The sequence below is a fragment of the Lethenteron reissneri genome, chromosome 1, assembly GCF_015708825.2.
Source record: "Lethenteron reissneri isolate LAM-NWPU_2019-01 chromosome 1, ASM1570882v1, whole genome shotgun sequence".
Classification (NCBI taxonomy): Eukaryota; Metazoa; Chordata; class Hyperoartia; order Petromyzontiformes; family Petromyzontidae; genus Lethenteron; species Lethenteron reissneri.
Window position 1 is genome coordinate 5455596 of NC_083779.1, and position 27674 is coordinate 5483269.

At 51.3% G+C, this 27674-nt stretch overlaps 2 protein-coding genes across 2 annotated transcripts in view; one reads left to right on the forward strand and one right to left on the reverse strand.

Moving 5' to 3' along the window:
- Positions 1 to 17773, forward strand: part of ASH1L (ASH1 like histone lysine methyltransferase) — a 95153-nt gene extending 77380 nt beyond the window's left edge. The window contains 13 exon segments of the mRNA XM_061551177.1: positions 301 to 485; positions 1696 to 1848; positions 4382 to 4436; positions 5637 to 5769; positions 6481 to 6801; positions 7927 to 8013; positions 9287 to 9377; positions 10956 to 11103; positions 11805 to 11977; positions 12735 to 12901; positions 13890 to 13930; positions 14871 to 15485; positions 16049 to 17773. Coding sequence (XP_061407161.1) covers positions 301 to 485; positions 1696 to 1848; positions 4382 to 4436; positions 5637 to 5769; positions 6481 to 6801; positions 7927 to 8013; positions 9287 to 9377; positions 10956 to 11103; positions 11805 to 11977; positions 12735 to 12901; positions 13890 to 13930; positions 14871 to 15485; positions 16049 to 16334 — 2455 coding nt within the window. The 3' untranslated portion in view covers positions 16335 to 17773.
- A 4765-nt stretch (positions 17774 to 22538) lies between these two features.
- The window catches only part of LOC133357884 (GATA zinc finger domain-containing protein 4-like), a 7468-nt gene continuing 2332 nt past the window's right edge, over positions 22539 to 27674 (reverse strand). The window contains exon 2 of the mRNA XM_061576083.1: positions 22539 to 23009. Coding sequence (XP_061432067.1) covers positions 22966 to 23009 — 44 coding nt within the window. The 3' untranslated portion in view covers positions 22539 to 22965. The remainder of the gene's footprint in view (positions 23010 to 27674) is intronic.

A 27674-nucleotide genomic window follows, 5' to 3' on the forward strand; every position in this document is an offset into this window, starting at 1 on the left:
TACTACTTCAGCACACCGGTGTGTTGGAGAGTAAGCCCACAACATTTACAATTTGAGTACTGTGACGTTTCGCTAGTGATTGCAACAAGCTTCATCAGGCGATTTTCCAGGGTTGGTGAAGAAGTCTTCCTGTTTGGGTCTTAAATCGAGGAGTACAAAGGTGAGGTCATCACTGTGAGCCTATCAGGTCCGAAGACCAGAGGTGGGGAGGGGTTAATGTTGTCGGAATCATTTTGATCGCCAAAGCCTCCGTGTTGATCGTACGTACATCCGCCCCTCCGCCTCTCAATGTCACCGCAGAAACTTTGTGCTCAAGCACGGCGTGTTCCTCGTGCGCAACTGGGAACGGATCTACCGGAGGCGCGAGGAGCACGGCGGCCCGGCCGGGAAGGACGCGACGCCGACCGGGGCGGCGGCTGCGGCGGCGGCGGCGTACTCGCGCTGGAACGGCAGCCTGGCCCGCGACGACGGCAACATCAAGTCTGGTCGGTGCAAGCGAACGCGAGCGGCCGCGTTACGTCGCCGGCGCGTTTACGTCGTTGAGGGCTGTCACCGCCTGAAACCTTTTTTTACGATGTGTTACGGAACGGCTCCGCTGAGTTGTGACGCAAGCGTCGCGTCGCCCCCCCGCTTGGTCGCTTGCAGAGATACTGAGACACGTGGAATTAGGGAACAAAATAAAATGTTCCACTCCTCGTGGACTGCTAAAAGAAAAGGGTTTAGAAGGCTTGGGCAGAACACGTCCGGGTGGGGAGGGACGATGGCCGGTAGATAAAACAAGCGGCGGAATGGTAGCCAAAGGACAGAACGTAAACACGAGTGGTTCGACCTCTGTGGAGATGGAGCACTGGTACAATCACGTGCACCAAGTGAGACAGGAGATCGGCTCGTCTGCAAGATTTCTTTGGATTGCGGCATCGTAGGACCGTGGGGGATGGTAGCGTGGAGGGAGGAGGGCTTCGGCATTATATGGACGTCGGATCGACGTTGCACGGATGTTGACTCGGGATACCGCTGCGAGGGTTTTCGCAGTTCCTCGGGTGGCTCTCAGACGCGCGTTTTCGGGTCGCGCACCGCGAGTGTTGTTCGTCGCGATGTCCGACGTTTCGCTCTGCGTGCTGGAGGCCTCTTCAAAGGCTCTCGCCAGCACGTGGAGCGGACAACATGTTGGGACGACGTGCCGGAAAACAAACTCGCGGTACGACCCGAAAACGCAAACGGGAGAGCTGTCCCGCTCGGTGAGACGGCCGCGATGAAACGTGGGCGCCCGTCAGAGGTCGCAAACGGGTTTTGATTCCTTACCCGTACCCGTACCCGGCTGCACCAGGGTCGCAAACGGGTACCCGTACCCGGCCGGGTATGGGTACCCGTACACTACCCGTACCCTACCCGAAATGAGTGACAAATGGTTACTCACCGGTGATTCGCGGCCTACCCGTACCCGTACCCGGCCGCACCAGGGTCGCAAATGGGTACCCGTACCTGGCCGGGTACGGGTAGCCGGGTATCGGGTAGGGTACGGGTATCGGGTACCCGGTTGCGACCTCTGGCGCCCGTCGGCTGCTTGACACCTCGGACGAGCACGGCTGGCTACGTACACAGCGCGAACAAAGTTCAACGCGCATGCATACACGCGCGCATTAACCCCGCGATCCTCCCCTCCGGGGGGCCCCCCCGCTTCTGCCGTCTCCCCAGACGTGTTCATGACGCAGTTCTCAGCGCTGCAGACGGCGCGCTCGGTGCGCACGCGCCGGCTGGCGGCGGCGGAGGAGAACACGGAGGTTGCGCGCACGGCGCGGCTCGCCCAGGTCTTCAAGGACATCTGCACGGTGGTCACGACGCTCAAGGGTGAGCCTTTCGCGCTCGCGGTTCGAGGGACAGGACTCCGTTACGAGCGGGGTGGGGGGAGGGCGGGGGGAAGCGCCGCGTCGTTGATAATAATTTAAATTTATTAAGCGCCCTAAAAACAATCGTTGTCTCAGGGCTCTATGCATGGCAAGGCGGAAAGTAGTTGACGGCAACCAAGTAAAGAAGAGGTGAGAACGACGTTTGAAGATTACTAGAACAGCCTCCTGCTCGTTTGAGCCACCGAAGCTGTGGCCCTTTATAGACTCGAGATTGAAAATTAAGTTTCTTTAGAAGTGCTTTGTTGCGTTTAGTTTGCCCCCACCCACGGTTGGACACATTCGCTTGCAAAGTTGGTTCTCTGTGCGTGCATTAACGTGAGTTTATTTAGTCAAACGTTTTGGTTGTTCAAGGGTTTTGTCGGTTATACTATAGCCGCTATGCGGTAACTTAATGCGCCGGTTTGAACATTCGCCGTCGGAGAATTTTTCTCAAATGTAATCCACCTCAGGCCCCATGGTGTCAGCAAGTGCAGCCTGCAAGTCTTTTTAAATCCTTTATATTGAGTTCGCTTGCTTGCTTGCGCGCTTACGACCGTGCAACTCTTTCGGTCGTTTTTTAACCCACTTCCTGTGATCCAATCGAGCTGACATTTTGCACACAGACTCGTTGTGCGTGACAATTTATTTTCGTGAAAATTTTTTTCCTAAATTTTCCACTTTTTATAAAAAAAAAAAATTTCATATTTCATTTAAAATACCAATGTGATAAAAATGAAACTCTTACTCAAGAAAAACAGAACTGAATAATAAAATAAAACCGATGCCACGCATATAAAGGATTTATAGTGAAAAACTTTGTTTTTACGGGTTAATTTGTATCTCTCTGGCGCCGCCGTGTGCCACGAAGAAGGCCCGCATCGTTATTGACGAGTCTGTTGAAGCCATGAATTGGCCTATGACGGTATGACCCATAATGCACCTAATCTCGTAATCCTTTTAGCAGCTTTGAGCCTTGGATAGTGCTTGGATAGGCGACCGCCACGCACAGATTGTCATCGGGTACGGGGCAATGTTGTGGGCAGCAGAGGGCAGTGCAGCTACATCCCTAGTTGCAAGGAAAATATATTTTTCTAATGGATGATTCACACGCAATCCAATAGAGAAAGGACAGCTGATGTCATTCCACACTTTGCTCTGCTGCATTCTGCTGGCGAGCCAGGGTATTGCACTCCGAAAAAAGGCGTTCCGCAACATTTGTCCCTTATGGCGGGGCCCCGGGGTCCCGAATAAACGGAAGTCAAAATCGTAATAATTAAGTTTTTTGGCGACTCCGTCCCACCGCGCACATAAACGCCGCGACCCACCTGGCGCGGATCATTCTGTTGTCATGTCGTCAAAGCGCGGCGAAAGTAAAACTTTGATTAGCGCATCGTGTAGAGCTCGTCGAGAGAAATCGATTGCCGTATCGTTCGCCTTCAACAGACATCAAATGACGTCGCAACGCAGTTTACGCGAGAGCCGGGGGCTTATGAGACCCCGGGGTTCCGCCATAAGGTTCATATATACAATCCGCAAACCCCTCGTTGCTGCCTCCTCCACGGTGGTCGATTTACAGTCGTGTACCACCGCTGCACATCTTCGATTCCACATCTATGCCCCCCCCCCCCGTCCTTCATCAACCCCTCCTTTGACCAGCGTGGTGAAGTATGGTCAAATAACCCTCGTGACCTGCATTTGCTTGGGGAGGCCCTCTCATCCAGCCGATTATTCGCAGCAGGGGCTGTCCGTGATCAACTGTGCATTGATTAATTAATTGATATTGGTTCTTAATGCTCACGATGCGTGCCTGGAATTGTGCGTGCAAGTTTCGGGGACTGTTTGTGCAAATATAAATATATGTATACGAATGTTACATGTTAGGCTGGTGGAGAAAACAAAACTTGGTATGAATGAGACGAAGGCAAATCTACCGATACGAACAAGATGGTGAAGTGAAATTTAAAGCTAATTAACGTTCTCTAATAGAATCAAACGTCTGGATTGTGACAAATCATCGAATCCTAGGGAGTCATGAATCGTTACATTTCTGCTCGTAATATAAACTTGTTAGAAATTGTGATTTGCTAGTACATTTAGGATCGGTTACTGACTGTTGTTATTCAGAGCTGGTCCTCGATCACCGTTATCTGCACTCGTAATAAGGCCTTGGTGAGATGTTTACGACCTCGCCTGGTTTACAGGAGGTCGTGGGTTCGATCCCGACCCTGATGCCTGCTGTATATTTGGAGTGTGAATTTTTTCTCCGGGTCCTCCGGTTTTTCCCTCTCGACTATTTGCCTGTACACGATAAGCCACTTCTTTGGGCTATCATTTGTGATAGCCAGGTCGCTTATGGAAAAGAGTTAGGCAGCTCAGTGGGCCTTACCTGGTAAAATAAAAAATACTTCATAGTTTTGTTTTACTTGTTTGTCATGGTCAGCGTTTGGCTCAGAGGTGTCCTACTTGACCATGCGGTTCCGTTCCGTGCGCTACAGACCCAAGTGGACACACCCTGGCTACCCCGCTGCTCAGCCTGCCCCCCAGGAAGAAGTAAGTTGTGTCTTACAACTATGAAACCTTTGCCTGTCCTATATGCAGTGGCAATGAATGGCAAGTGCGAGTTCCTTCGTGTCAGAATCAGAATATTTATACTGGAGGAATCCGATGAGCTGTAAAGCTCTTTGTCACATACATGACCAGTAGTGTTTCGCAGCGGCCTTTGTCTTCCCGGTGGCGATGTTTACACACAGCACCAGGTACTGATTTCAGCCCGAGTCGACCTAGTGGAGGTCCAGGAACGGTTCAGATAATCGTCACTGGCGTTGGCCGTGAGCTGGAACCGTCGGGTTCGTAGCGCAGCGCGCTACCCGCTACACTACCGTTCCAAAGACAAATATCCCCCGTATAGCCTCACCGGGGTGTTGGGGCAAGTGGTGTTAGCAAGCGAATCGGAATATGAATTAATACTGTAGGAGGAATCCGATGAGCTATGAAGCTCTTCTTCACAGATGTCCAGTTGGAGCACAGGGTCCGAACGTAACAACAACAAACAATACAAACACGCAATAGATGATTGCCACTGCGCCACTGCCAGGCGAGAGTGTCCTTTAATAATGAGGTTTAAAATCAGCATGTAGTCATTGCCAGAGCCTAATAAGCAGCAATAATTCAAATCGAACGCTCGCCGGAAATGACGAGCAACTTTGTACCCGCGGAACACACACCCCTTGGGAAGAGGGGGTGGGTGGGTGGGTGGGGGTCGGGTCAAGGATGTTAATGTATGGAAATGGAAAAGGGAAGTGCGATTTATTGCAAATAAGAGGAAAAGGTCATGTGGCATTTTTTTTGCCAGCATCAAAGCATTAAAAATAAGAATAGGTGTTTACCCTTTCTGGCAATAAAACCGGCGGTGTTAAGATGTTCAAACACCAAATAGATAACTTTTGCAAGGAATCACGTCTGCATTAATAACACACGGTACACGTGGTGAACATGCAAACATTCTCCGATAAAATACGCATTGGTTTTGAAACTGATTGGTACGTGTGGTTAATGCAGACTTGATTCCTTGCCAAAGGTTGTTTGAACATCTTAATGCCTGTGGCCAACACCACGCCCAGCCACCTTTGTCTCCCCCGGTGGTGATGTTTACGCACCACAGACACACACACGCACGCACACACAGCCGGCATCCGCCGCCTTTTCACACACGCACACACAGCCGACTGAGCGGATGACTGCGTTGGGCAGGAACCCGGACTACTACGAGAAGGTGAAGGATCCCCTGGACCTGGTTCGTGTGGAGCGGCAGATCTTGACGGGGCACTACCGCACCGCAGAGGCGTTCGACACTGACGTGCTCAAGGTGTTCCGTAACGCCGAGGTACAGCTTCTACCCCCCACCCCTCAACTCCCCCCCAATGTGGACTTTACGTGGTTAAAGAAAGAAGCATCAGCAGCATCAGCAGCATTCGTGATAACGCGAACAAACTTGTGTGACTCGTCTTCTTGGTTCTTTCGGTAAAGTCACGTAGAAGGGAAGTAATAAAAATAAAACATAATAAAATAATTCTCACGACGTTTCAGCCACAACGCAAGCAGCCGTCCTCAGGTGAAGACCAGGTCTGTCGGGGAGACAGCGTCATTCAGACGTTGTCTCCCCGACAGAGAATTATTTTATTATGTTTTATTTTTATTATTTTATTACTTCCCTTCTACGTGACTTTAGCGAAAGAACCAAGAAGATGAATCCCTGCAGTCACGAAAGCTTTAAATCGAAAAATAAAAATAGTTTAGGTTGTGATAGCCAAATCGCTTCTAAAAAATTGATACATAGCTCAGTGGGGGCCTTACCTGGTAAAATGAAAAGTTTGGCTTCGTCTAAATTTACTCGTGGATAATTAAAGTTTTGTACTCTTAGTTCTTTCGGTAAAGTCACGTAGGTAAAAAATGAACTTAAAATTAATAAAAATAAAGCAATAAAATAATTTTTCACCTACGTGACTTCACCGAAAGAACTAAAGAGTATGAATCCTTGCGGTCACGAAAGCTTCAAATCTAGAATGAAAGCTTTGCTTGCGCTTGCCTTCATCAGAAGTACCACGGGCGCAAGTCGAACGTGGGCCGCGCCGTGTGCCGCCTGCGCAAGGCCTACTACAGCGCCCGCAGCGACGCCTCGGCTCAGCTCGAGGAGATCGCCGGCGAGACCGCGAGCGAGGCGGACGGCAGCGAGATCTCGGGCGGCGGCGGCGGTGGCACCGGCACCGGCACCAACGGCGCCGCGTCCGGGGCAGACCGCCATGACGGGGGCGGCGCCGGCGGAGACAAGGACGGCGGCGCCAACGACGACGTCATCCGCTGCATCTGCGGCCTCTTCCGCGACGAGGGGCTCATGATCCAGTGCGACAAGTGCTTGGTAAGGAGGGACGGAGACGCGGCGGGGGGGCGGGGGCTGCCAATTGTCGTTTTGTTCTTCTTGGTTCTTTCGGTAAAGTCACGTAGAATGGAACTAATTAAATAATAAAAATTAAACATAATGGAAATAATTCTCACGAATTATCTTGTCAACAGGCCTGTTCTCCACCTGAGGACGGCTGCTTGCGTGTGGCCGAAACGTCGTGAGAATTATTTTGTTATGTTAAATGTTTATTATTTTATTATTTCCATTCTACGTGACTTTACCGAAAGAACCAAGAAGATGAATCCCTGCAGTCACGAAAGAAGCTTTAAATCGAAAGAGAATTATTTTATTATGTTTTATTATTTTATTATTTCCATACTACGTGACTTTACCGAAAGAACCAAGAGGATGAATCCCTACAGTCACGAAAGCTTTAAATCGAAATGTCGTTTTGTTGTCGTCCTTTGCTGCGTTGTGTTTACACAGGAAATCCTCACCGAGTCTTGAGGATCTTCATTTTATTTATGTTTTCTTCCAGGAAGGCCCCTTGCTAAGTTTTCGCACGAGGAAGCGACGGTCGCTCTTGTGTCCGACAATTAAGTTATTTGCAAAGTAATTGTTCAAAATGTGTAACATTTGGACCAAGGGAGCCGTGTGCACACGATGGCCCACACACTTTCGAATAACTTCACAGGACCTTGACCATCCACTCTGAATAGGCGTCGCGTACTCTATGGTTAAAGCGCCCGCACTACTAACCAGCGCGGTGTTCCTCTGTTTGAGCCGCGGACCTCTGTGCCAAACGCGCGACCGCTGGGCCACGTCGCACCCTCTCACTATCTATCGTAAGGGCCCAATAGGTTCCCGTCCCCATGTCTCTATTGATTTCAGTGAATTATCGTCGGAATGAGGCCGTTTTAGAGCGGGCAGTAAGGACCATTTGCTTTAAATGTTGCCCATTGCCTCTGGGTCTCATTTACACACCACGTCGCACCCCAAGACCCACGTGACTCGAGCAGGACTTTGACAAGAGCGACGCAAATGCACACGTGCAAAGGGGTCGAATGTTCCCGAGTCGGCTGCGACCCGACTAGGTAGAGGGCGCCGCGTGACGGTGCCGTTGCCGCCCCTGTGCCCCAGGTGTGGCAGCACTGCGACTGCATGGAGGTGACGGAGGACGTGGAGCACTATCTGTGCGAGCTGTGCGAGCCACGCCACGTCGAACGGGTGGGTGGACATCGCCGCTTCCTATCGTCCTCCCGGCCTCTTCCTCCCCTCCTCTTCCGACATGTCCCAGTCTCGCTTCTCACAATCCCGCTTCCTCCCATCTCTCCATCTTCCCCTCCCCATCTCCCCTCTTGCCGTATCCCCCGTCTCTTTTCATCTTTTGCTCCGCAGTTCCTCCACGTTGATATCTCCCCCACCTCTCCATATCCCCAAACTCACCAAGTCTTTCTGCGTCTCCTCATTTCCGTGTTTCTCAGTCGCTCCGTCCTTATCTCTCTGTCCACCTCTCTCCCTCCTTTGGGTTCTTCCTTTTATTCTCATCTCTTACATAACCTCGGTGTGGAACTCTCCATCCCTTTGTACAACCGCAACATCAAATGCAGTCCGACTCTTAAGAAACATCTGAAGGCCTCCTCTCTATCTGTTTGGATCAGGCGTTCGAGCAACCCAGAGCTTGGTTCCGTGCCTCTGAGTTGTTGACTTGTCTGTAAAATCTTGCGCGTTATAAATGTCATTCTTATTATCTAGCTCCCACCGTCGCTACCTACACCTGGCCTCTCTCTTTCTCACGGGAAAACCCAGCTAACGGCGCACGCCTCTAATCCTCCTCGTTGTTTCAAGTTTATTTATTAGGTATAGCCCTGTGAGCCATTCGGCTCTTGAATTGGGTGCAACCGCAACAAACAAAAAACAAAAACATGAACAAAAAAACATCTTAAAGTGAATATGTAACTGAGTGCAAACAGAAAGTCCAAGAAAAGACAGCAAAATATTGCAGAAAAAACACCGTACACCAACACTGTGTGCAAAAATCCCAGTGGGATGCAAATCAAACAACAACAACAAGACAACTTAGATTAAGGCCATCAGTCTAACTCTGTACTACAACAAACAAACATGGCTAAACCAATACACTTTTCGAAATCACCAAAATAAAGCTACGAAAGCAATGAAACAGTGATCATCGGAACTGTGATGGAATTTTCACAATAAATTACATAAACAACATGTACTACCAAAACCCTGCAGCCATAGCTGGCTGCATGAATCACTCCACAACAGCAGGAGCATCAATCGGAGTATTACGTCCGCACTCGCCCCGAACCAAACAAATGTCCTCCTTGACCCGCCGGCGAGCGGCGTGAGCACCCTTGCCGGTGCCGTGACACTTGCGAGGCCCTTCGTCAGTCGCGCGCTACAGACACGCAGGCAGCGCCGCACGTGCTCGTCCGCTTACTACCCACCCCACCCCCTACCCCCGCCCCGCCCGCAGGAGGTGCCCATGGTGCCGCAGCCGTCGTACGCCCAGAACGGAAGCTCTTACTACATCTGCCTCCTCCGTGACGACCTCTTGCTCAAGCAGGGTGGGTTGCGGGCCATCGCACATCGCCGCTATCCTCTGGGAGGGGCTCGCCTGGGGAGGGTCTCACGGAGAATTTGAGACGACTCCGCTGAGATTGTGGGTTTGAACCCTGGTTTAGGCCGCCCGTGTTTTAAGGCCGGGCTCTCACGCGCGGGGCGAGTCGATTGTCTCGGCCTGGCCACCGATGACTGAATGTAAAATTGGTGTACCGCCTTGTGTTATACTCATTGCTACGTATGGCTTAACACATTCCTGCGGAGGGAGCTGGTAGGAACGTTGGGTTGCTCGGTCAATGGCCAGGGTCAACGGCGGCGTGGTGTATTCCGCAAATATGGCCGACTGTGAGGGCGGGCACAAGCCGGCGTGAGTAGGTTAAACGTTGAGTTTTATAAGGGCACCACGGGGTGACCAGCCCCTCCCCACCCAGCCCCTCCCCACTCTCCCCACCCAGCCCCTCCCCACCCTTCCCTCTTCAGCCAGCCCCACCCCTCCCATTTTTGGATGCACGACGGACGGACACAATAATCCCCTGTGGGCTGGTGGAACCAGGTGGTTCCTACCAGTATTAACACGCAGTAAACACCTCTCCGTGGGGTATTTAAAGATGTTCGCCAAGTGTGGACGAACCCTACCACCTGAGTTCAATTTCCAGCCGTGGTTAAAACCAGTGGCGAGTGATATCACCACCGATCATGCGCCTCCTCTAGGTTGACTCCACCTCAAATGAGTACCTGGTGCAGTGTGGATAGCGGAGGAGGCTCGTAAATGACGCTACTGGGCAGTTGGGAGGCAGTCGCCCTCGAACAACAACAACGGAGGGCAGGAGAGCGACGCCCACAACAGCAAGTTGGCACAGTAGGGGGTACAGCTGGTGCATCTGTCATCTGAGTCAATCAACCCATGGCACCTCGGTCTGTCCCGTGATCGCCTGTCAGCGAGCCTTTGACAGCTGTTGTTATAATAGAGACAAAGCCACCCATTTGTGGCCACACCACTTGCCCCAATAGCTCATGTGGCGTCCTCTGGTCTAACACCGTTTGAGACGAGGCTCAAAAGAAAGCTGTCTCTGGTGTGGACCAATAAGTTTCAAGGACAATGCATATATTATCAGTGTTTTTTTTTGTTTGCATTCTGACCACAAAGTGTATTGTAGTTAATGTAGACATGATTCCTTGTAAAAGGTTTCAGTTTGGTGTTTTAATATCTTAACACACCTGTTTTGTTGCCAGAAAAAAGGGAAAAACCTATTCTCGTGAGGGATCTTTGTTTATGTGTGTGCGTGGGAGTAGGCGCCTGCGCTGCGCTACGAACCCAGTGACCCAAGTTCGATTCCCACTCACGGCCAACACCAGTGACGATATGAACCGGTCCTGGGCCTCCCCTAGGTCAATTCAGCCTCAAATGAGTACCTGGTGCGATGTGTCAAAACATCGTCAACTCGGGGAGATGAAGGCGGTCGGGCGTGGTGTCCGCCACCCACCCCTTCGTGTGCCGTGACGGCCTTCGCAGGGTGCGCTCACGAACAGCACTTGCCCCAACAGTATGTTAAAGGCTATCCGGGGGATCTTTGTCTTTGCAGGCGACTGCGTGTACCTGATGAGGGACAACTCCCAGCAGCGGCGCGGTGCCGACGGGCAGCCTGTGCGACAGTCGTACCGGCTGCTGTCGCACGTGAGCCCTGACAAGCTGGACATCTTCCGCGTAGAGAAGCTCTGGAAGAACGAGAAGTGAGGACCCTGAAAGCCACCACCCCCACGCACGCCCACGCACGCAAACGCACGCGCACGCACGCCCACGCACGCACGCCCACGCACAGCCGCGTGCTTCGTGAATGTGTGCGTCTTGTTATGTGAACCCTGAGGGTCATTGTGATTGTGCGTGTCTTGCGATGCAAATGATGGGCTCGTTGTGATCGTGAATCTTGTGACACGTTACCCTCGTGTCACGGCGATTGTGTGTCGATCAATTCGGCGTGACGGCAAAATCCCTGTGTTTCTTAACGCTGGCATCGCGCGCTCGTGTTTAAAAATGTAAAAATGTAAGGTACCTTATAGATGGAAGTCCCATTCTGTTAGGTTTACGTGCGTGTGTGTGGGGAGTGGTAGTGTAGCAGTTGGCGCGCTGCACTACGAACCCGGCGTCCCGAGTTCCATTCCCGCTCACGGCCAACACCAGTGACGATTATCTGACCTGGTTCAGGGCCTCCCCTTGGGCGACTGGGCCTCAAAATAGTACCTGGTGCGGGACAAAGGCGGTTGGGCGTGGTGCTGGCCACCCACCCCCTCGTTTAACTTGCTGGCTTTCATAGGTGCTCGGTAACAGCACTTGCCCCAACAGTCTGTTAAGGCTATACGAGGGGATCTTTGTCTTTGTGTGTGTGCGTATATAACCGCACGTGCGCTTGGCCGTGTGTGCGTGCGCGCCGCAGGGGCGAGCGCTTTGCGTTTGGGCACCACTACTTCCGGCCGCACGAGACGCACCACGCCCCGTCGCGCCGCTTCTACCACAACGAGCTCTTCCGCGTGCCCCTCTACGAGATCATCCCCCTCGAGGCCGTTGTCGGCATCTGCCAAGTCATGGACCTCTACACCTTCTGCAAGGGTGGGGCCCCGCGACCCCCTTCTACAACCGCCCTGCCCTCCCCACCCACCCTCAACGCGCTGCCATCACTCATCAACATCACCGCCACCACCACCTTGTGATTCGTAATCGAATTTTGGGTCGCATCGCTTAAGTAAAATGCGTCTCTTAAACCCTCCTCGACTATTATAGTCCTTTGCGAGTAATTTTGTCAAAGTTTGGACCGTGACACCATGGCCCCACTCTCTTTCTAATACAGTAAAACCTTGGATAGCGAGCATAATTCGTTCCGGAAACGTGTTTGTAATCCGAAGCACTCGTATGCCAGTTGTGATCACGTGACGCTCGGCAGACAAAGCGTATGCACGTACTACTCGTATTGCAAGACCTCGCTCGTTTATCAAATTAATATTTATTTAAAAATGTTGCTCGTCTTGCAAAACACTCGCAGACCAAGTTACTCGCAATCAAAGGTTTTACTGTAATGTCTCAGGCTTCTTCAATGCCCACTGTGAAGCAGACAACTCCCACTCATGGTGAATGACGCCCATAGTTTTTAGGCCCACTTCTGTTCCTCTGTGTCTAGACCTGCTTGTCCATGTCCCCAAACCCTCTATCCGAGCTCTTACATGCTGCTTGTTGTAACCCTTGTATCTGTTTCTTAGTCCTTGTGCGTGGCGTGTCTGAGCCCCCCGCGTGTCCCGCGTCCGAAGCGCCGGTATCGGCGTCTCCACCTCGTCTCTGTGACGAGAGCCTTTTGCGTCCGCCGTCTGCGCAGGACGCCCCAAGGGCGTGAAGGAGCAGGACGTGTACATCTGCGACTACCGGCTCGACAAGTCGGCTCACCTCTTCTACAAGATCCACAAGAACCACTGGCCCACATGCACCAAGGCCTACGCCTTCGACCACTTCGAGAAGCGCCTCGCGCCCAAGCGGGATTTCACGGCAAGTTAATTGCCTAAACGCCGCGACAGGGTCACGGTTCACAGGGACCCACCCAGGGTCATGGTTCGCAGGACACCAGCCAGGGTCATGGTTCACAGGGTCCCACCCAGGGTCAGGGTTCACAGGGCTCCACCCAGGGTCATGGTTCACAGGGCACCACCCAGGGTCACGGTTCACAGGGCTCCACCCAGGGTCATGGTTCACAGGGCACCACCCAGGGTCACGGTTCACAGGGCACCACCCAGGGTCAAGGTTCACAGGGTACCACCCAGGGTCAAGGTTCACAGGGTACCACCCAGGGTCAGGCTTCACAGGGCTCCACCCAGGGTCATGGTTCACAGGGTCCCACCCAGGGTCACAGGTCACAGGGCACCACCCAGGGTCACAGGGTAGCACCCAGGGTCATCGTTCACAGGGTAGCACCCAGGGTCATCGTTCACAGGGTTGCACCCAGGGTCAGGGTTCACAGGGCTCCACCCAGGGTCACCGTTCACAGGGTAGCACCCAGGGGTCAGGCAAAAAGGGTCACGTGGCTCCAGGACATCTGTGAAAAAGAGCTTTGTAGCTTATCGGATTCCTCCAGGATAACTGAATATTCTGATGATGATTCTGCGATCCGGGCGACATCGTCGCGGGATCACCGAATGTGAGAAGAATATCTTAGAGGTAGGGGTAGGAAGTGGAGGGTGCTGGGGAGATGGAGCCTGAAACAGCACAGATGGATGAGCTGACCTTCAAGTGTAACCCGGCAAGAACCCGTTGAGACCTAAATTTTAGTTTTTTAAGAAAGACCTTGAATAGAACGGCTTTGACTTGTACAGGCATTGTGGAGTGTGCCTTTGTTGCATAAGTTGCAGCGCCACAGCAAATATATGAACAAATAATGTGTTTTCTGGGCAACTGCTGTTGTAAATAATTTTAACGCCACGTCTGCGTGTTTGTGTGCTGCCGTTTGGTGTGGCTTGCTGTGTTTTTTTTTTCCCTTCAGCCTCACCACGTTCCAGAGAACTACAAGCGGAATGGCGGGAGGTGAGTGGCCTCTCTCACTCAATCCAGGGAGGGAGTGGAGCAGGGAGGGAGAGGAGAAAGGGGGGGGGTCGAGGGAGGGGAGTGGGGGGAGAGTCGAGGGAGAGAGGGACACGGGTCACGATGTCAGTGGGTGATAAGCAGAGACCCATTTTCTCCCCAGGACACATAAGAGATGCGAGCAGCATTTGATCACGTTCCGTCGCTTCGTTTGAACAATACAAAAGTGGCAAGGTATAGAGTTGGGTGATGATTCATCGTCCCCAAGCAATTGACAGATTTATCACGATTCCGGGTCAAGGTTTCGGGTCACAGTTTTTCGGTCACGATTCAAACCATATTTACTTGCCGTCTCGTTCCATCTGTTTTGTTCGTACTGCCTGTCGTGTTTGTTTGTTTGTCTGTCCTATTGGCAATGTCTCTCTCATCTGTCATGCACTTCTTGTCCATCTCTCTTATATCCGTAAGCGTCCATTAACAGATAATGTGCACGAAATTTTACGTAATGTATTATTCCAAGTACAATTCTGGCACGTGTATCTTGAGCGTAAGAGTAAATTTAAATTGATGGATCGATCGCTTTTAACATGCCTCCCAAGGCAAATCAGAATTACGACCCTGTCAGTTGCCAATCCACTGCTGGATGGAAGCATTCCCACGCCATGTCGGTTACGTGGGTTCGACTAAACTTCTCCACCCAGTTCAGTGCGAGATGGTGAAAGGGGTGGGAAGCCGAAGATCGGTTCGGATGCCACTCGCCGCCGACGTTAGACTTGGCCGGGATCCAAACCCAGGTTCTCATGTTCACGGTTCAGTACTTGTGCGCACCGCTGCCCCCCCCCCCCCCCCCCCCGTAATGGATAAACGGCGGCGATTAAATCCGGAGAGATGGCGACACGGCGAGTTGACGCAGACTGTCCGTTACGTGCGCGTGTGACACTAGCGGCGGCAGCGGCGGCGGCGGCAGCAGCAGCAGCCGGTCACCTTCGTGGAAGTCCGACAAGAGTCGCTCGCGCAGGAAGAAGCCGATGCTCGGAGCGCCGTCCTCTAGACACGTGGACGAGGCGTCTTCACCACCGGCAACGTCACTACCAGCACCGCCACCGTCACCGCCACCAGCACTGCCTGTGGCAACGTTATCGGAGGAGCACAAAAAAGCCGAGTCGGTTTGCCACGGCGAGACCAAGGCGGAGCATTGCAGCAGCAGTAACGGCGGCGGCAGCGGCGTCAGCATCGGCATAAACGATGATGGCGACGGCAAAGAAAGGATCGACGGCGCCAGCGCTGTCATCCAGGGCAGCTGTAGCAGGGGCAGCAGGAGCAGTAGCCGGGCGCGGCGACAGCTGCAGCAAGAGAGGGAGCGAGCGGCGATGTCGGAGGTCTGCTCGGAGGACAGGTCGGGGGTCAGGCCAGAGCAGCCGCCCTCCACGGAGCCGCCCTCCACGGAGCAGCCCTCCACGAGCAGCAGCCCCCACAGAGGGGGAGCGCCGGCAGCGGCAGAAGGATCGTCTCAACAACTTCCTCCTGTCACTTCTGGCGAAATGCCCCAGCAGGAACGGTGAGGAAGGGGGGTGGAGGGGGGGGGGTCCTTGTTGCTGCTCAACGGTGCCGCGGGAGCTTTGAGTTACATTCACAGATTGTACATGTACAAAGCTTTTAATGAGTATAATAGTGAGCTAGAACAGTCTGTTTTGCACCTCTATTACAAAGGGGCTGTGTCGCAGATGTGTAGTTTGCCAGTCGGGGGGTGGGGGGGGTGGTGATCTTGCTGTGGTTTTAACCAATTTAGTCATTTGCCCAGGTATGTAGAAATTTGTGACGCGCTACATATTGATCGCGGCGCCATCGCTCACGGCCGCCTGCCCTTGTTCGTATAACGCAACGCAATATTTAACGTCCACTAAAGCGGACGCCCGTGTTCAGGGCAATAACACCCGCGGTGATATCCGGGGCGCCCGCTAAGCTTGAACCCCACAACAAAGGGGGGCAAACAGCGCTGCCCTTGGGCCACGTTGTTGTGTCGTCATCGTCCCGTGCTGCCTCGTCTCCTGACCTTGCTCTCTCCCCGCCCGACCCCCTGGCCCCGGGTTCTCTCCGCCGCCTGCGCACGCACACGCGCAGCCATCGACGTGACGTACCTGCTGGAGGAGGGCCCGGGCCGGAAGCTGCGCAAGCGCTCGTCGCTCTCCTGCGAAGCATTCGTGCTCAAGTAGCGACGAGCGCGGCGAGCTCCGGTCACCGACTCTGTGGCATCCGCGCGCCGAGCAGCGGAACCCAAGCCGCCCCCCCCCCCCCCCGCTTCCCCACGGTCGTCATGGGCGCTGCCGCCACGCCGCCGTCGCCACTTTCCGACGGTTTTCTTCCAACGTCGACGGCGGGTGTGGTGTGGGGGGGGTGGGGACCTTGAGTTTAGGGGCATTTCGACGGCACGCGGAGACGAAATCAACCGCGACGACGAACCAACGACGAGGACGCGCATGACTGCTCCGAGATGAACGGACACGCGCGGGCAGACGACCCCCGTTGATTCAACTGCCGATGCTGGCGGGGGGGAAGGGGGGGGTGGTGAGGGTGGGGCGGGTGGGGCGGGTGGGGCGAGGGGGGTGGTGGACGCTCGATCCGGACGGTTGGCGTCACGGGAAAGACATCGCCTGACCCCCGCGAGCTTCCTCCGCGCAGCGGGCAGTGGGACGCGGCCGCTCGCCCCCAGGAGGGCCACACTACGGTTGAGCCAGGCACATCGGCCGCCCCCCCTCCCACCTCTTCCTCCGCCCCCCCACCCCCCCCCCCCCGCTTAACGGTTTAGAGGAGTAACGTCCTCCCCGCCGGTGGCTTTTACCAACTCGGTACTTGAAAAACAACAAAAAAAACACGTGAAGAAAATACGTACTTTACTGTAAATCGCAACAACAACAATAAGTTAATTAACTTGTTTTTTTATGATATATATAAAACGAAAAAAAATTGCCGCGAAAACAAACGCCGCGCAACCTTCCGCCGTGTCGGGAATTTAAAAGAATTATGCGATCCTCATCATCGAAGCCGTTCATTTGCTACGTTTTTAAAGAAACAAAAAAAAGTATATATATGAAATAGTAAAAACAAGGATGTTATCGTTATTTAAAAAGACGCAGATGACAAGAAATGAATTTCGGTTCGTGTCGAAGCACTTATATAATAAAAATGCTTTTTTTTCTCCAGTCAAACGGTTTCATCGGCGCTGCGGTGAAGACGTGAGTTAATCGAGACGACAGTATTTAAAAAAAATCTTTTTACGAAAACTCGGCAAAATATATATGTAAGTTAAAACAAAAATAATGAAAAATCAAAATGTATTTAGTTCACCGTGACGCGTTAGGTAACATACTGTATATGTTTTCAAACTGTCCAATGCTGATCTTCTAAAGAGGTTTCTTAAGCTTTTTAATTGGAACACGGAGGAGGAGGAAACACCCATTTTTTAAGTTTAAATTTTCTCTCGTTTTCCTTGACACTTTCGTTTTTGGGTTCCAGATATTTTATGGTTGCGATGTTTGTGAGTGGCAGTGGCCGGGGCAATGGGGTGGGAGATGTGTGTGTGTGTGTTTTGTACACGTGTAATATAAATGGGCTCGTTATCCCCGGGGCCTGGCTGTACATAGCTCATGGTGTCACACACACAGCGGACTTTCTGAAGCAATACTTTTGCCCGCCGTTTCGTCCAATTCAGAACATGCTCTCTCTCGCTCTCTCTCGGACCAATAGCATCGTCATCGTCGTCGTCGTCGCAGTCTGTGTTTTTACAGCCTAAAGTGAAGCTGGCGCGAAACGTTTTTATTAAATAAACACAACGAAGTGACACTGTAATCACGAATGTATCCGTTAATAGTTTGTGGTGGCGATGGTAAGGCGGACCCCCCCCCTCCCCACCCCCTCCTTTTGTGTGACCCCACAAAACTTGCAAAAAAGTTACAAGTGTTGGAACCTCATTTGCCAGTAGCAAAATATGATAATTGTTTTTTTTACCCTTTTATCTGGCAACAAAACTGACACCTTTTTTTACAAGGAGTCATGTTTGCATTGACCACAATACCTGCAGTTGGAATGCAAACAAAAAACATAACTCTGATAATGTATGCACTGTCCTTGAAATTGATTGGTCCACACCCTAGACAGCTTTCCTTAGAGCCTAGTCTCACATGGTGTTGGACCAGATGACGCCAAAAGGCGCGTTTTTTGTTTGCATTCCAACTGCAGGTATTGTGGTCAATGCAAACATGACTCCTTGTAAAAAAAGGTGTCAGTTTTGTTGCCAGATAAAAAAACTATTTTAAGTTACAAGCAATCATTGCAAGTCTCTTCTTAATCGATGTGGAGCGCCGCTTGCCTGTTACCTCTTTTTTTTTCCACTGCTCAAAGAAATTGAGCCGTGCCACACCAGGCGGTCGCTTGGCCCCGGGAGGCTCCCGGTTTTCTTTCCGTTGCAGAAGCCGAGTGGTGCCACAACCGAAACGTCAACGCGCGCCACAATGAGAGAGTCGAGGAAGCACGCTCCGGCGACGCGGCGGAGCGCCGTGTTGAATAGTCGTCAGAGGTCGCAAACGGGTTTTGATTCCTTATCCGTACCCGGCCACACCAGGGTCGCAAACGGGTACCCGTACCTGGCCGTACCCGTACCCTACCCGTACCCGGCCGGGTATGGGTAAGGTACGGGTATCGGGTACCTGATTGCGACCTCTGGGATGAGGCCACGTTGCAGGCGTGGGTGGGTTGAATCTAGGAACTTGAATTGTGAGAAGAGACAAGACGTTGAGAAATGAGTGACAAACGGTTACTCACCAGTGACTCACGGCCTACCCGTACCCAGCCGCACCAGGGTCGCAAACTGGTACCCGTACCCGGCCGGGTACAGGTAGCCGGGTATCGGGTAGGGTACGGGTATCGGGTACCCGATTGCGACCTCTGATAGTCGTGTTGCCGTACAACGCCGGGTGCAATGGAACGCGCGCGATCGGGGGCCCCTCCGTTGGCCTCGGGGGCCACATTCAGAAGTGTTGTTGCGAGGGCCGGCATAGCACGGTTTGGTCTCCGGCTCCATGTGCACTTTTTTTGATTCCTTAATTGGCTACAACTTTTACAAGATACATTTTATGTTTGGAATTATATCATTTATTACCTTTTTTACACACTTTTATTGAACTTGCCGTGTTGTCTGTTTTATATTCTTGGGAATCTTTGACGTTCAATATCTTCGGATCTACGAAGCCTTAACGAGCGTAAATTTTCTACGCAGACTCGCCGCCTCTCGTTACAATTCAAGATTTCATTTTTAAAAAACGGTCCAGGTCCCGCCCGTCGTGGTCCTATTCGTGTTTTTAACAAAAAATTTTAAATAAAAAATCGTACATCTTACCCCCACTCCCCTTTTTGAAATCACGAATGGTCGTGCCCACCTACGATGGCAAACATCTGGTCCAGTCACAGCGGCTTTTGCTGGCCAGCTTATGACCAATGAAAGGAGCGCTTACATCGCATCTCGTCATGGCGGCGGGGTGGCCACTGTGATCCCCTCTTACATAGCGCGAGAGTAACAAGTACACACACAAAATTGGTTAAAAAAGCAACAATATTTTCAATGCGCACACGTTTGTTTGCACTCCAAAGGAGAAAAGTTATTTTGACACCTGGATTAATCAAATTTGATGTGCTCATTGAAAGTGGGTGGCTTCCCCATACATACTCTTTGGTTCTTTCGGTAAAGTCACGTAGGTATAAAATAATCAAATAAATTAAATCACGATGTTTCGAGCGCAACACAAGGTGGGACAACCCACAGTAAGAAACATGCTAAGATACACTGAACGCATTTCTAAATCATCTCAACTTGGAAAACCCATCCATCCAGTTCACCGTGGAAGTGGAAGCTGTGGTTGTCCCACTTGATGACGGATGCTTGTGTTGCGCCCGAAACGTCGTGATTTATTTTATTTTATATTTTCTACCTACATGACTTTACCGAAAGAACCAAAGAGTATGGATCCCTGCAGTCACGAAAACTTCAAATCTAGATCAAGCCACCCCACTTTAATTGAGGGCATCAAATTTGATCAATTCCGGTGCCAAAGTAATTCATTTTCTACTTTTGAGTGCAAATAAAAGCGTGTGCATTGAAAAGCTTTTTTTACCTAATTGTTTTTTGTATTAATTTATTTTTCTCTTGACGTGTTATGTCTGTCGCGAAAGCCGGTACGTTTGTATTGATGAAACCCGACTTAAGAGCTTTCTTGGCTCATAGGGTACTTCAAAATAAACTGACACTGGATGTGGGGGGGGGGAATGCCAGTGGAAAAAAATCACCCCGCACAGTGAAGGTCCGACGCTGACGCAGCTCAAGATGTGTGCCGGGGGGGGGATCATGTAGCAGGTTTAAAATCCCTTCGACGGTGAAACGGGAAAAGTTTGGTGACGAAGGCTGCATCGGAGCCGAATTCACGTCGCAACTTTGGGCAAAAGATTTTGTCTTCACCAATGGTGGAACAAATTGTCTGAAGGGTTTCTTCACAGCGTGAATCTGGCCCCGTTTCTACACAAATGTGGCCTCCCGTCTGGCATGGGAGAATAGGGCCCACGAACAGAATCTAAACTCCGAAAACCACTGACTGGTGAAGGCATTCAGGCTGGTATTGCGGTGGCTTTAGGATTATTGAGGATGGCATTCAGAATGTTTACATCTGCAGGCCGATTGCTGCGACGAATCGACTCCAAACTTGTATGAAATGCACCACGTACAGACGCCTTTTTTGCAGTCCACTTGCTGGATGAGGCGCCCCCCCCCCACTCCTGGTGGGGGGTTTGGCTATACTTCACCACGCTGGTCAGTGCGGGTTTGGTGTAGCCGGGGGAACAGGTGGAACGGTCGAAGTTGCAGTGCAACAGGATTTCGCTTGCCATCCACCGCACAGCCCAGCGACCTACAACAGCCTGCTTGCTTAATTGCTGGTCGCCCATTCGAGCACTAATCCAGGCTGACACAAACCTGCTTTGCTTTCCGAGATCTGACGAGATGATTTGGTCAAAGCCCCATCAGGTTCGTGGAGTTTTTTTTGTGTCAAATCGTTTGATCAACAGATTGAATTCCCAGTCCCGGCTCCACACTCGTGCTTATTTATTCAGATGACTGTCAAGTCCTGTAAAGCAACATTTTTTATTTGAAATATGATCTCAATTTTCCAAGGACAATCGCATGGATACAGACCGAGACTTGCGCATCTCACTGAACACGAGAGACTTGACACAACCCAGAGTACTGTTGTAAAATAGATATATAAATCCCCACCTTGTTATGAATGTAGATTACATTAGTGGCCCCCTTTATAAATCAACGCTACGAGTTCAATCAAGATAATGAGCTGGGGGGGGGGGTTGAGGTGTATTGGAGTTGGAACTAAGCTTACGTTCAGATCTAAACTTGGCTTAACTCCAAACTCAATCCTGCCGTCATTGAACCCGTCCCTCGCAAATCGCAGATCATCGCCTCCTCGAATTGAAACGCGCTCGCACGCAGCAAGGCAGTGGACTTAATTTTGTAATTTATGTATTTGAACATTCAAACGTTGAACGAATTTATTAATGAATAACAATGTAAATGGAAGGGGGGTGTGTCGATTACTTTGTCCGTGTTAACGAAGCATTTGCCGGCCGTACGCGGTTGCTAAAATTTTCTCGTCCTGGGAGGTTGTGACACGGACGTGGTGTTGCCTCCCCCCTTCTTTCCTGCGTTACCTCTTAGACACGTAACGCTTCACCCCCCGTCTCGCCCCACTACTCCCGACGACGAATCGTCACAATCGTTGCCACACGACCTCTCGTCGCGGTCCATCGCGTCGTCGTCTTCGTCCGTTCTCGCTCGTTGAGCCCGCCACTCCGAGTTGGCGTTCTGCGTCAGCCCGAGCGGTGCTTTTTGGTGCGCGCGGGCGTCCGATGATTCCCCGCAGCGGTTCCGACGCTTGCACCTGCCGTGCCCGGCGTCCCGTAAGATCCACGATTCAAGTCGACGGTTCCGTTACGTGCCTAACAGCATCTGGGTGAGATTCGCCCGGTTCATCTTCGGCTATTTCCACTTGAGTGAAAGAGCTGTATCCTCTCCCCCCCCCTCCTCCCGACATGACCTCCAGCCCAGCACGTAATTCACACTCTTAATGTACAGATGTAGGAGAGGTGGGGGGAGGGAGAGAGGGAGGGGGGGGGAAGTTCCAGGTAGGTAAACTATCGGCATTTTTGTAACAAAAAAATATAAACGGAAGGAAAAAAAAATAAAAGAATCGTGCCTGCAGTTCCGTCGCGTTTTGTAGTCGAAAATGACACGCTTTGGTTTTTAAGCATCGCAACTGACCTGTACAGTTTCGCACTGCGCGGCCGCGCGCGTTCTAAAGGTAACAGCGCGTCGTGTTAGTCGGACGCGCGCCAGAGAGAAGTATAATTCTGTGTGTACGTGCACGCGCGTGTGTGCGCGTGCGTCGGTCCGTATGCGAGTTCTTCATTAAACAAAATCGGCCAATCCCAACTGTGCGTTTGTCATCGCGCCCAGCCAGCCCCTCGTCCTCTCCCCGCCTCTCACCCAGTTTGTGTCCTCTGCATATTCACCTGGGCCCCCACCTTGCTGCTGCGGCCCATGTGCCCTGGTGTGCAGTTGCACCGACTGCGCTCTTGATAACTATCGCCACTGCAGCGCGCTCCACGCCGCACGAACCCCTGTCGGCCTTGCGTCGTGGTTTAATGCGGCGTGGCCGAATGGCGTGACATTTAGTCATGGCAGCGTGAGACCGGCCGTTGGGTGGTGGTGGTGGTGTGTGGGGAACGGCACCAGGGCCGTGATTGTGCACTGACTTTGAAGGCCTGCGAGCTCGGCAGCAGTGGGTTACCCAACCGTGTGGGGGCCCCCCAAACGGGCTACTACTGCTGCTGCTGCAAGGCCACGTGGGCAGTGAGTGGTCCGCACAGCTGTCGCGGGAGATGCGTTGTTGTTGGCGCGTGGCGGTCCATGCAAAAGTGTTCCGGGGTCAAGCAGCGAGGTCATCTGCGTGTCCAGAGGTCGGAGAACTCCCTGGTGGGGGGGCGGGGGGGGTCATAGCTTCGTCTAAGGCGAGTGTCAACCACGAGGTGTAACGCACACACAACAACACCTGCCATTCGTGGTGACGTCACCACGACGCTTGTGCCAGGCCATGTGCACCTTGAGGCGACCACGTGAAGTGTCGAACGCCCGCCGGCAGGAGGTCATGGGGCAGACCCAGCAGGTGCCACGGGTCGACTGACTACCAACACTTGGCCACGGCTGGTGTGTTCTGTTGTTGTTGTTGCACTCTTATCAAGCGCTCGTGCCGAGGAGCGATGGGCTGTCGGCCATCGGTATCGCAAGCCCCTGCAACGTTGGCGTGGCAGTCAGCCAGTCCCCAAAGGTTGCACTGAGTGAGGGTTGGAGGCCCGTGGGGAAGGGACTACTGTCGGTGATGACGGTCACGAGTCTCGACGGGACTGCCGGCGGTGCTGAATGAACGCGGTCTGAAAACGCGTCGCACACATCAATGCTGGTGCCATTCGACCAGACGCGCGTGCCGGGCTTTACGGTTGGGGTTAAAGGGATGACTGGTTCTTTCGGTAAAATCACGTATAAAGAGAAAATAATAAATTAAATTCTATTCTTAGGTTTTTTCGGTAAAGTCACGTAGGTAAAACATTGAAATTAAATAATATTTTATTTTACTTTTATTAATTTCAATGTTTTACCTATGTGACTTTACCGAAAAAACCTAAGAATATGAATCCTTGCAGTCACGAAAGCTTCAAATCTAAATTAAATACTAGCATACGACGTTTCGATTGCAACACAAGCAATCGTCATCAGGTATAAATGAAATAGAAACACAAATCTAGTATACTTAGAAATGTGATGTAATACAACAGAGAGTCGGATAACATAACAGTCAACACCCTACCTGGTTGATTACGTTCTTCCTGAGAATGCTAAATTTGAGAGAGAGATAAAACACAGAACCAGAGACATATAGACAGACATATAAGTACAGACAGATATCACAGAGATACATATAGAGAGAGAGACGTACATAGGCACACAGAGAAACCACGTCTCTGTGTCGAGGCCTTAAATAGAGAGAGGGGGAGGGGTTAGATAAATTAGCATGTCAATGAGTGGCATGCTAATTTCTTTACCGAAAGAACCAAAGAGTAATAATTCCTGCAGTCACGAAAGCTCCAAATTAAGTTTGTTAAAGGGATGGTCACTCGCCCCTTTTTGCTGGGGCGTCAGGGCCGTTGACCTTGACTTGACGATCAAGGTCAAGAGTTGTCGTGTCCAGTGCCGTCGATGTCGCCATGCGGCGCCATGACCCCTTTCCATCTCCTCGAGTTTGAAGGTCAAACGCCTTGACCTCCAGAGTTGCGCTCTTACATTTTCCCCCATTTTCCCCAATCGCTTCCTTTGCTCTCTCGCGGTACACGAGTGGACTGGACTGCCCTCGTTCGCGTGGTTCCATCCCTTGGGCCAACATGCGGCAGTTTTGATTTGGAACTCTCGTGTCATGTCATGTGGTGGTTGGTGGCTGGCAGAGCACCGAGCAATACGCCACAGCCCCCTCCCCAGCGTTGTGCCATCTGCCTTTGGTGGTAATGCGACGAGTTTCCCAAGGTCCCATTGGCTTGCTGCGGCATCATTGTCACCAATTGAAGCTCATCTGGCTGCATAAACTTGGTGGGGAGGGGGTCTCACAACCCTCCAAACACCGCTCCTGTTAAACTCCTACGCATGAAACTACTCGCGAATGTGTTCGCGGTTCTGTGTAGCTCTATCGCGTGTGTGTGAGTGAGTGTGTCTGTGTGTTAGTGCGCGTGTCTGTGTGTGAGTGAGCGTGTCTGTGTGTGTGTGAGCGCGTGTCTGTGTGTGAGTGCGCGTGTCTGTGTGTGTGTGAGTGCGCGTGTCTGTGTGTGAGTGCGCGTGTCTGTGTGTGAGTGTCAGTGCGCGTGTCTGTGTGTGTGTGAGTGCGCGTGTCTGTGTGTGAATGTGAGTGCGCGTGTCTGTGTGTGTGAGTGCGCGTGTGTGTAAGTGTGTGAGTGCGCGTGTGTGTGTTCGTATGGCACCGCCTGTTCGATATCGTGTCTGACGTTTCACCCCCACGTGCTGAGAGCTCCAAAAAGGAAACAACAACAAAAAGTCAGTTCCTGAAAGAGCTCAACAATCTCCCAGCGCGTGGAGCGAAACGTCGGACATCATCCCAGACAACACGTGAACCAACCCGTAAAGATAGCGGAGAGCTGATGCTCGTTCTGTTGGCCATCTGCCACGGCAGAGGAAGAGGCCTGAGAGAATATAAACGATACACTTTGTATTTTACCAGATAAGGCCCACTGAGCTATTTATAGCTCTGGTTCAGAAGCGACCTGGCGAGCACAAATGATAACGAAGTGGCTCATCATTTGGAAATGTATTCCAGCCAAAGAGTCTAAACGCATTTTTCTAAATGTGGAGGGGAAAACTGGAAGACTGAGAAAAATCCACGCCACCACAGAGAGAGAGATACATTGCAAACTCCAAATATACAGCAGACGTGAATATAAAGAGGTCCATTCCCACGTCCCTCTACACATACACACGTTTAAACAATTAGGCAGTGTTCATGATAATAACGCAAGGCCGTAATTATAAATGTCCCCCTCCCCCCAATATATTGCTATAAACAATATATTTTTTTAAATGTTATGCTATGTAAATAAAATAAAATTGCTAAACCTTGGCCACAATATCTGGACTTGTCTTCACATAATAATGCATAGATTTATGTTGATATGATTGTGGTTATGGTTGTACTTTATAAATCCCTAATCTCTGCCATTACATACAATGAAACAAGAAAATGTAAAAAAGAAAAAAACAGAGCAATGTAATACAATACACTATTAGACATTATTGTAAAAAAAATAAAGAAAAAGTCCATCCCATGTGTTAGTGAATTTTTTTTATATTTTAGGCAGGAAATGGCAGGAAATTTGTTTTCAAATTTCGATTTTTTTTTGTCCCCCCCAATGTTGACTCCATGGCTACGGCCTTGAAATAACTCAATTGTGTTCTGTGTGTAGCAGACCTGGGAGTCAACTATACAATGACAATGACAGCATTGCGATCTAAAATTTACAATTACGTCATTGCAATTAATTACGTATGACGATTAACAGCCATTTACAAATTGTGAATGACGTGATGCGACGCCTTTGGGACTGTTCACAAGACGTCAGTGTCTCTTGAAGGTTAACATCGAGATTGGAGGCGTCGTGGAGGGGTTCCCGAAAGCTCTTGTTCATCAAATATTTGCGTTATATTTATGTGTTTGGCCACGCCGCCCAACATTCAGCCCGCCACCAGTTCAGTTAGGACGTACGCAGGTGACGCAGATGGATTACTGGACGGCTGTTTTCGCTGACGTTCCCGAATGCGTGTTCCCACGCTGCATTGTCTCGTGCCCGGCACTTTACCATCATCATGATGATGATGTTGATGGTGGTATATAGCGTATCACTCTACTACTTCCTGTCATCGTTAAAACCTTAACCAATCTCCCCCTTCCTCGCCTCGCCTCTCTCTTTCCCTATCACCACCCTTCCTCACCTCGCCTCTCTCTTCCCCTATCATCACCCTTCCTCACCTCGCCTCGCCCTTCCCCTATCATCACCCTTCCTTGCCATCTCTTCCCCTCCCCAACATTCAAACCCCATTTCTTTTCCGCCATCAGCCAATGACTACTGTACCATTTATAAATCTTGTAGGACGCTTTGACAAAAGCGCTATACAAGATCCTAAATAAAACAAGATCAACGCAATTCCCTAGCAATGAAGAAAAATCGTTTACAGCCCCCTGTCAATCCACTGCTGGATGAAATCCCCTCCCCCGCCTATGCTGTGTGTGTCATGAAGGTGTTTGTTTTCTTTACTGTACTTCACCGCGCCTGCCAGTGCCGGACGGTGCAGTAATGCTTCGGATATCACTCGCCACTGATGGCGAGAGCCGAACGAGCTGGAAATCAAACTCAGGTCACCGGGTCCGTGTGGCTGGAAATCAAACTCAGGTCACCGGGTCCGTGTGTGACCGTTCGCTCACCATTGTGCAAGCGCTCCCCCCGCTGCCCCCCCCCCCCCCCCTCTGTTCAACACTGTGTCCGTGTACAGACAAAACTCAATCCACTGCTGGATGAGGGTCTCCCCCAGTGCCGGATTATCCTCGTAGCAATAGTAGCTACATATGCTACGGGCCCCGCGTGCTTTCAAGCTATCAATTCCGTTTCAGTGATTCTGCACTTGCTCTATTACTATAGTACTATACCGCCTTCAACGTTCATGAACGACTGGGTGTTTAAGGTTAACGAATATGTCGTATTATTTTGCTGTTTAGCGAATGAAAAAATACAATTACTTTACTATGCAAGTTAAACATTTGTCTTAATATTTACGTTTTTATTTTATTTTAGAGGCCTCTTTGTAGCATAATGCTACAGGTCCCGCACTTGGCTTTATCCGGCACTGCCCCCCCCCCCCCCCCCCCCAAGGGCGTTCGGGTCGTGGCGGTTATTTGACCTCACACCACCACCACCACGCCGGTCAGTGCGGGTTGGTGAAGGCGGCGAGCATAGGCGTAGGAGAATAGTAGAGTACAACATTGGAATGCGCTCACTCAACACTGCATTGTCACCAGCAGCAGCACCG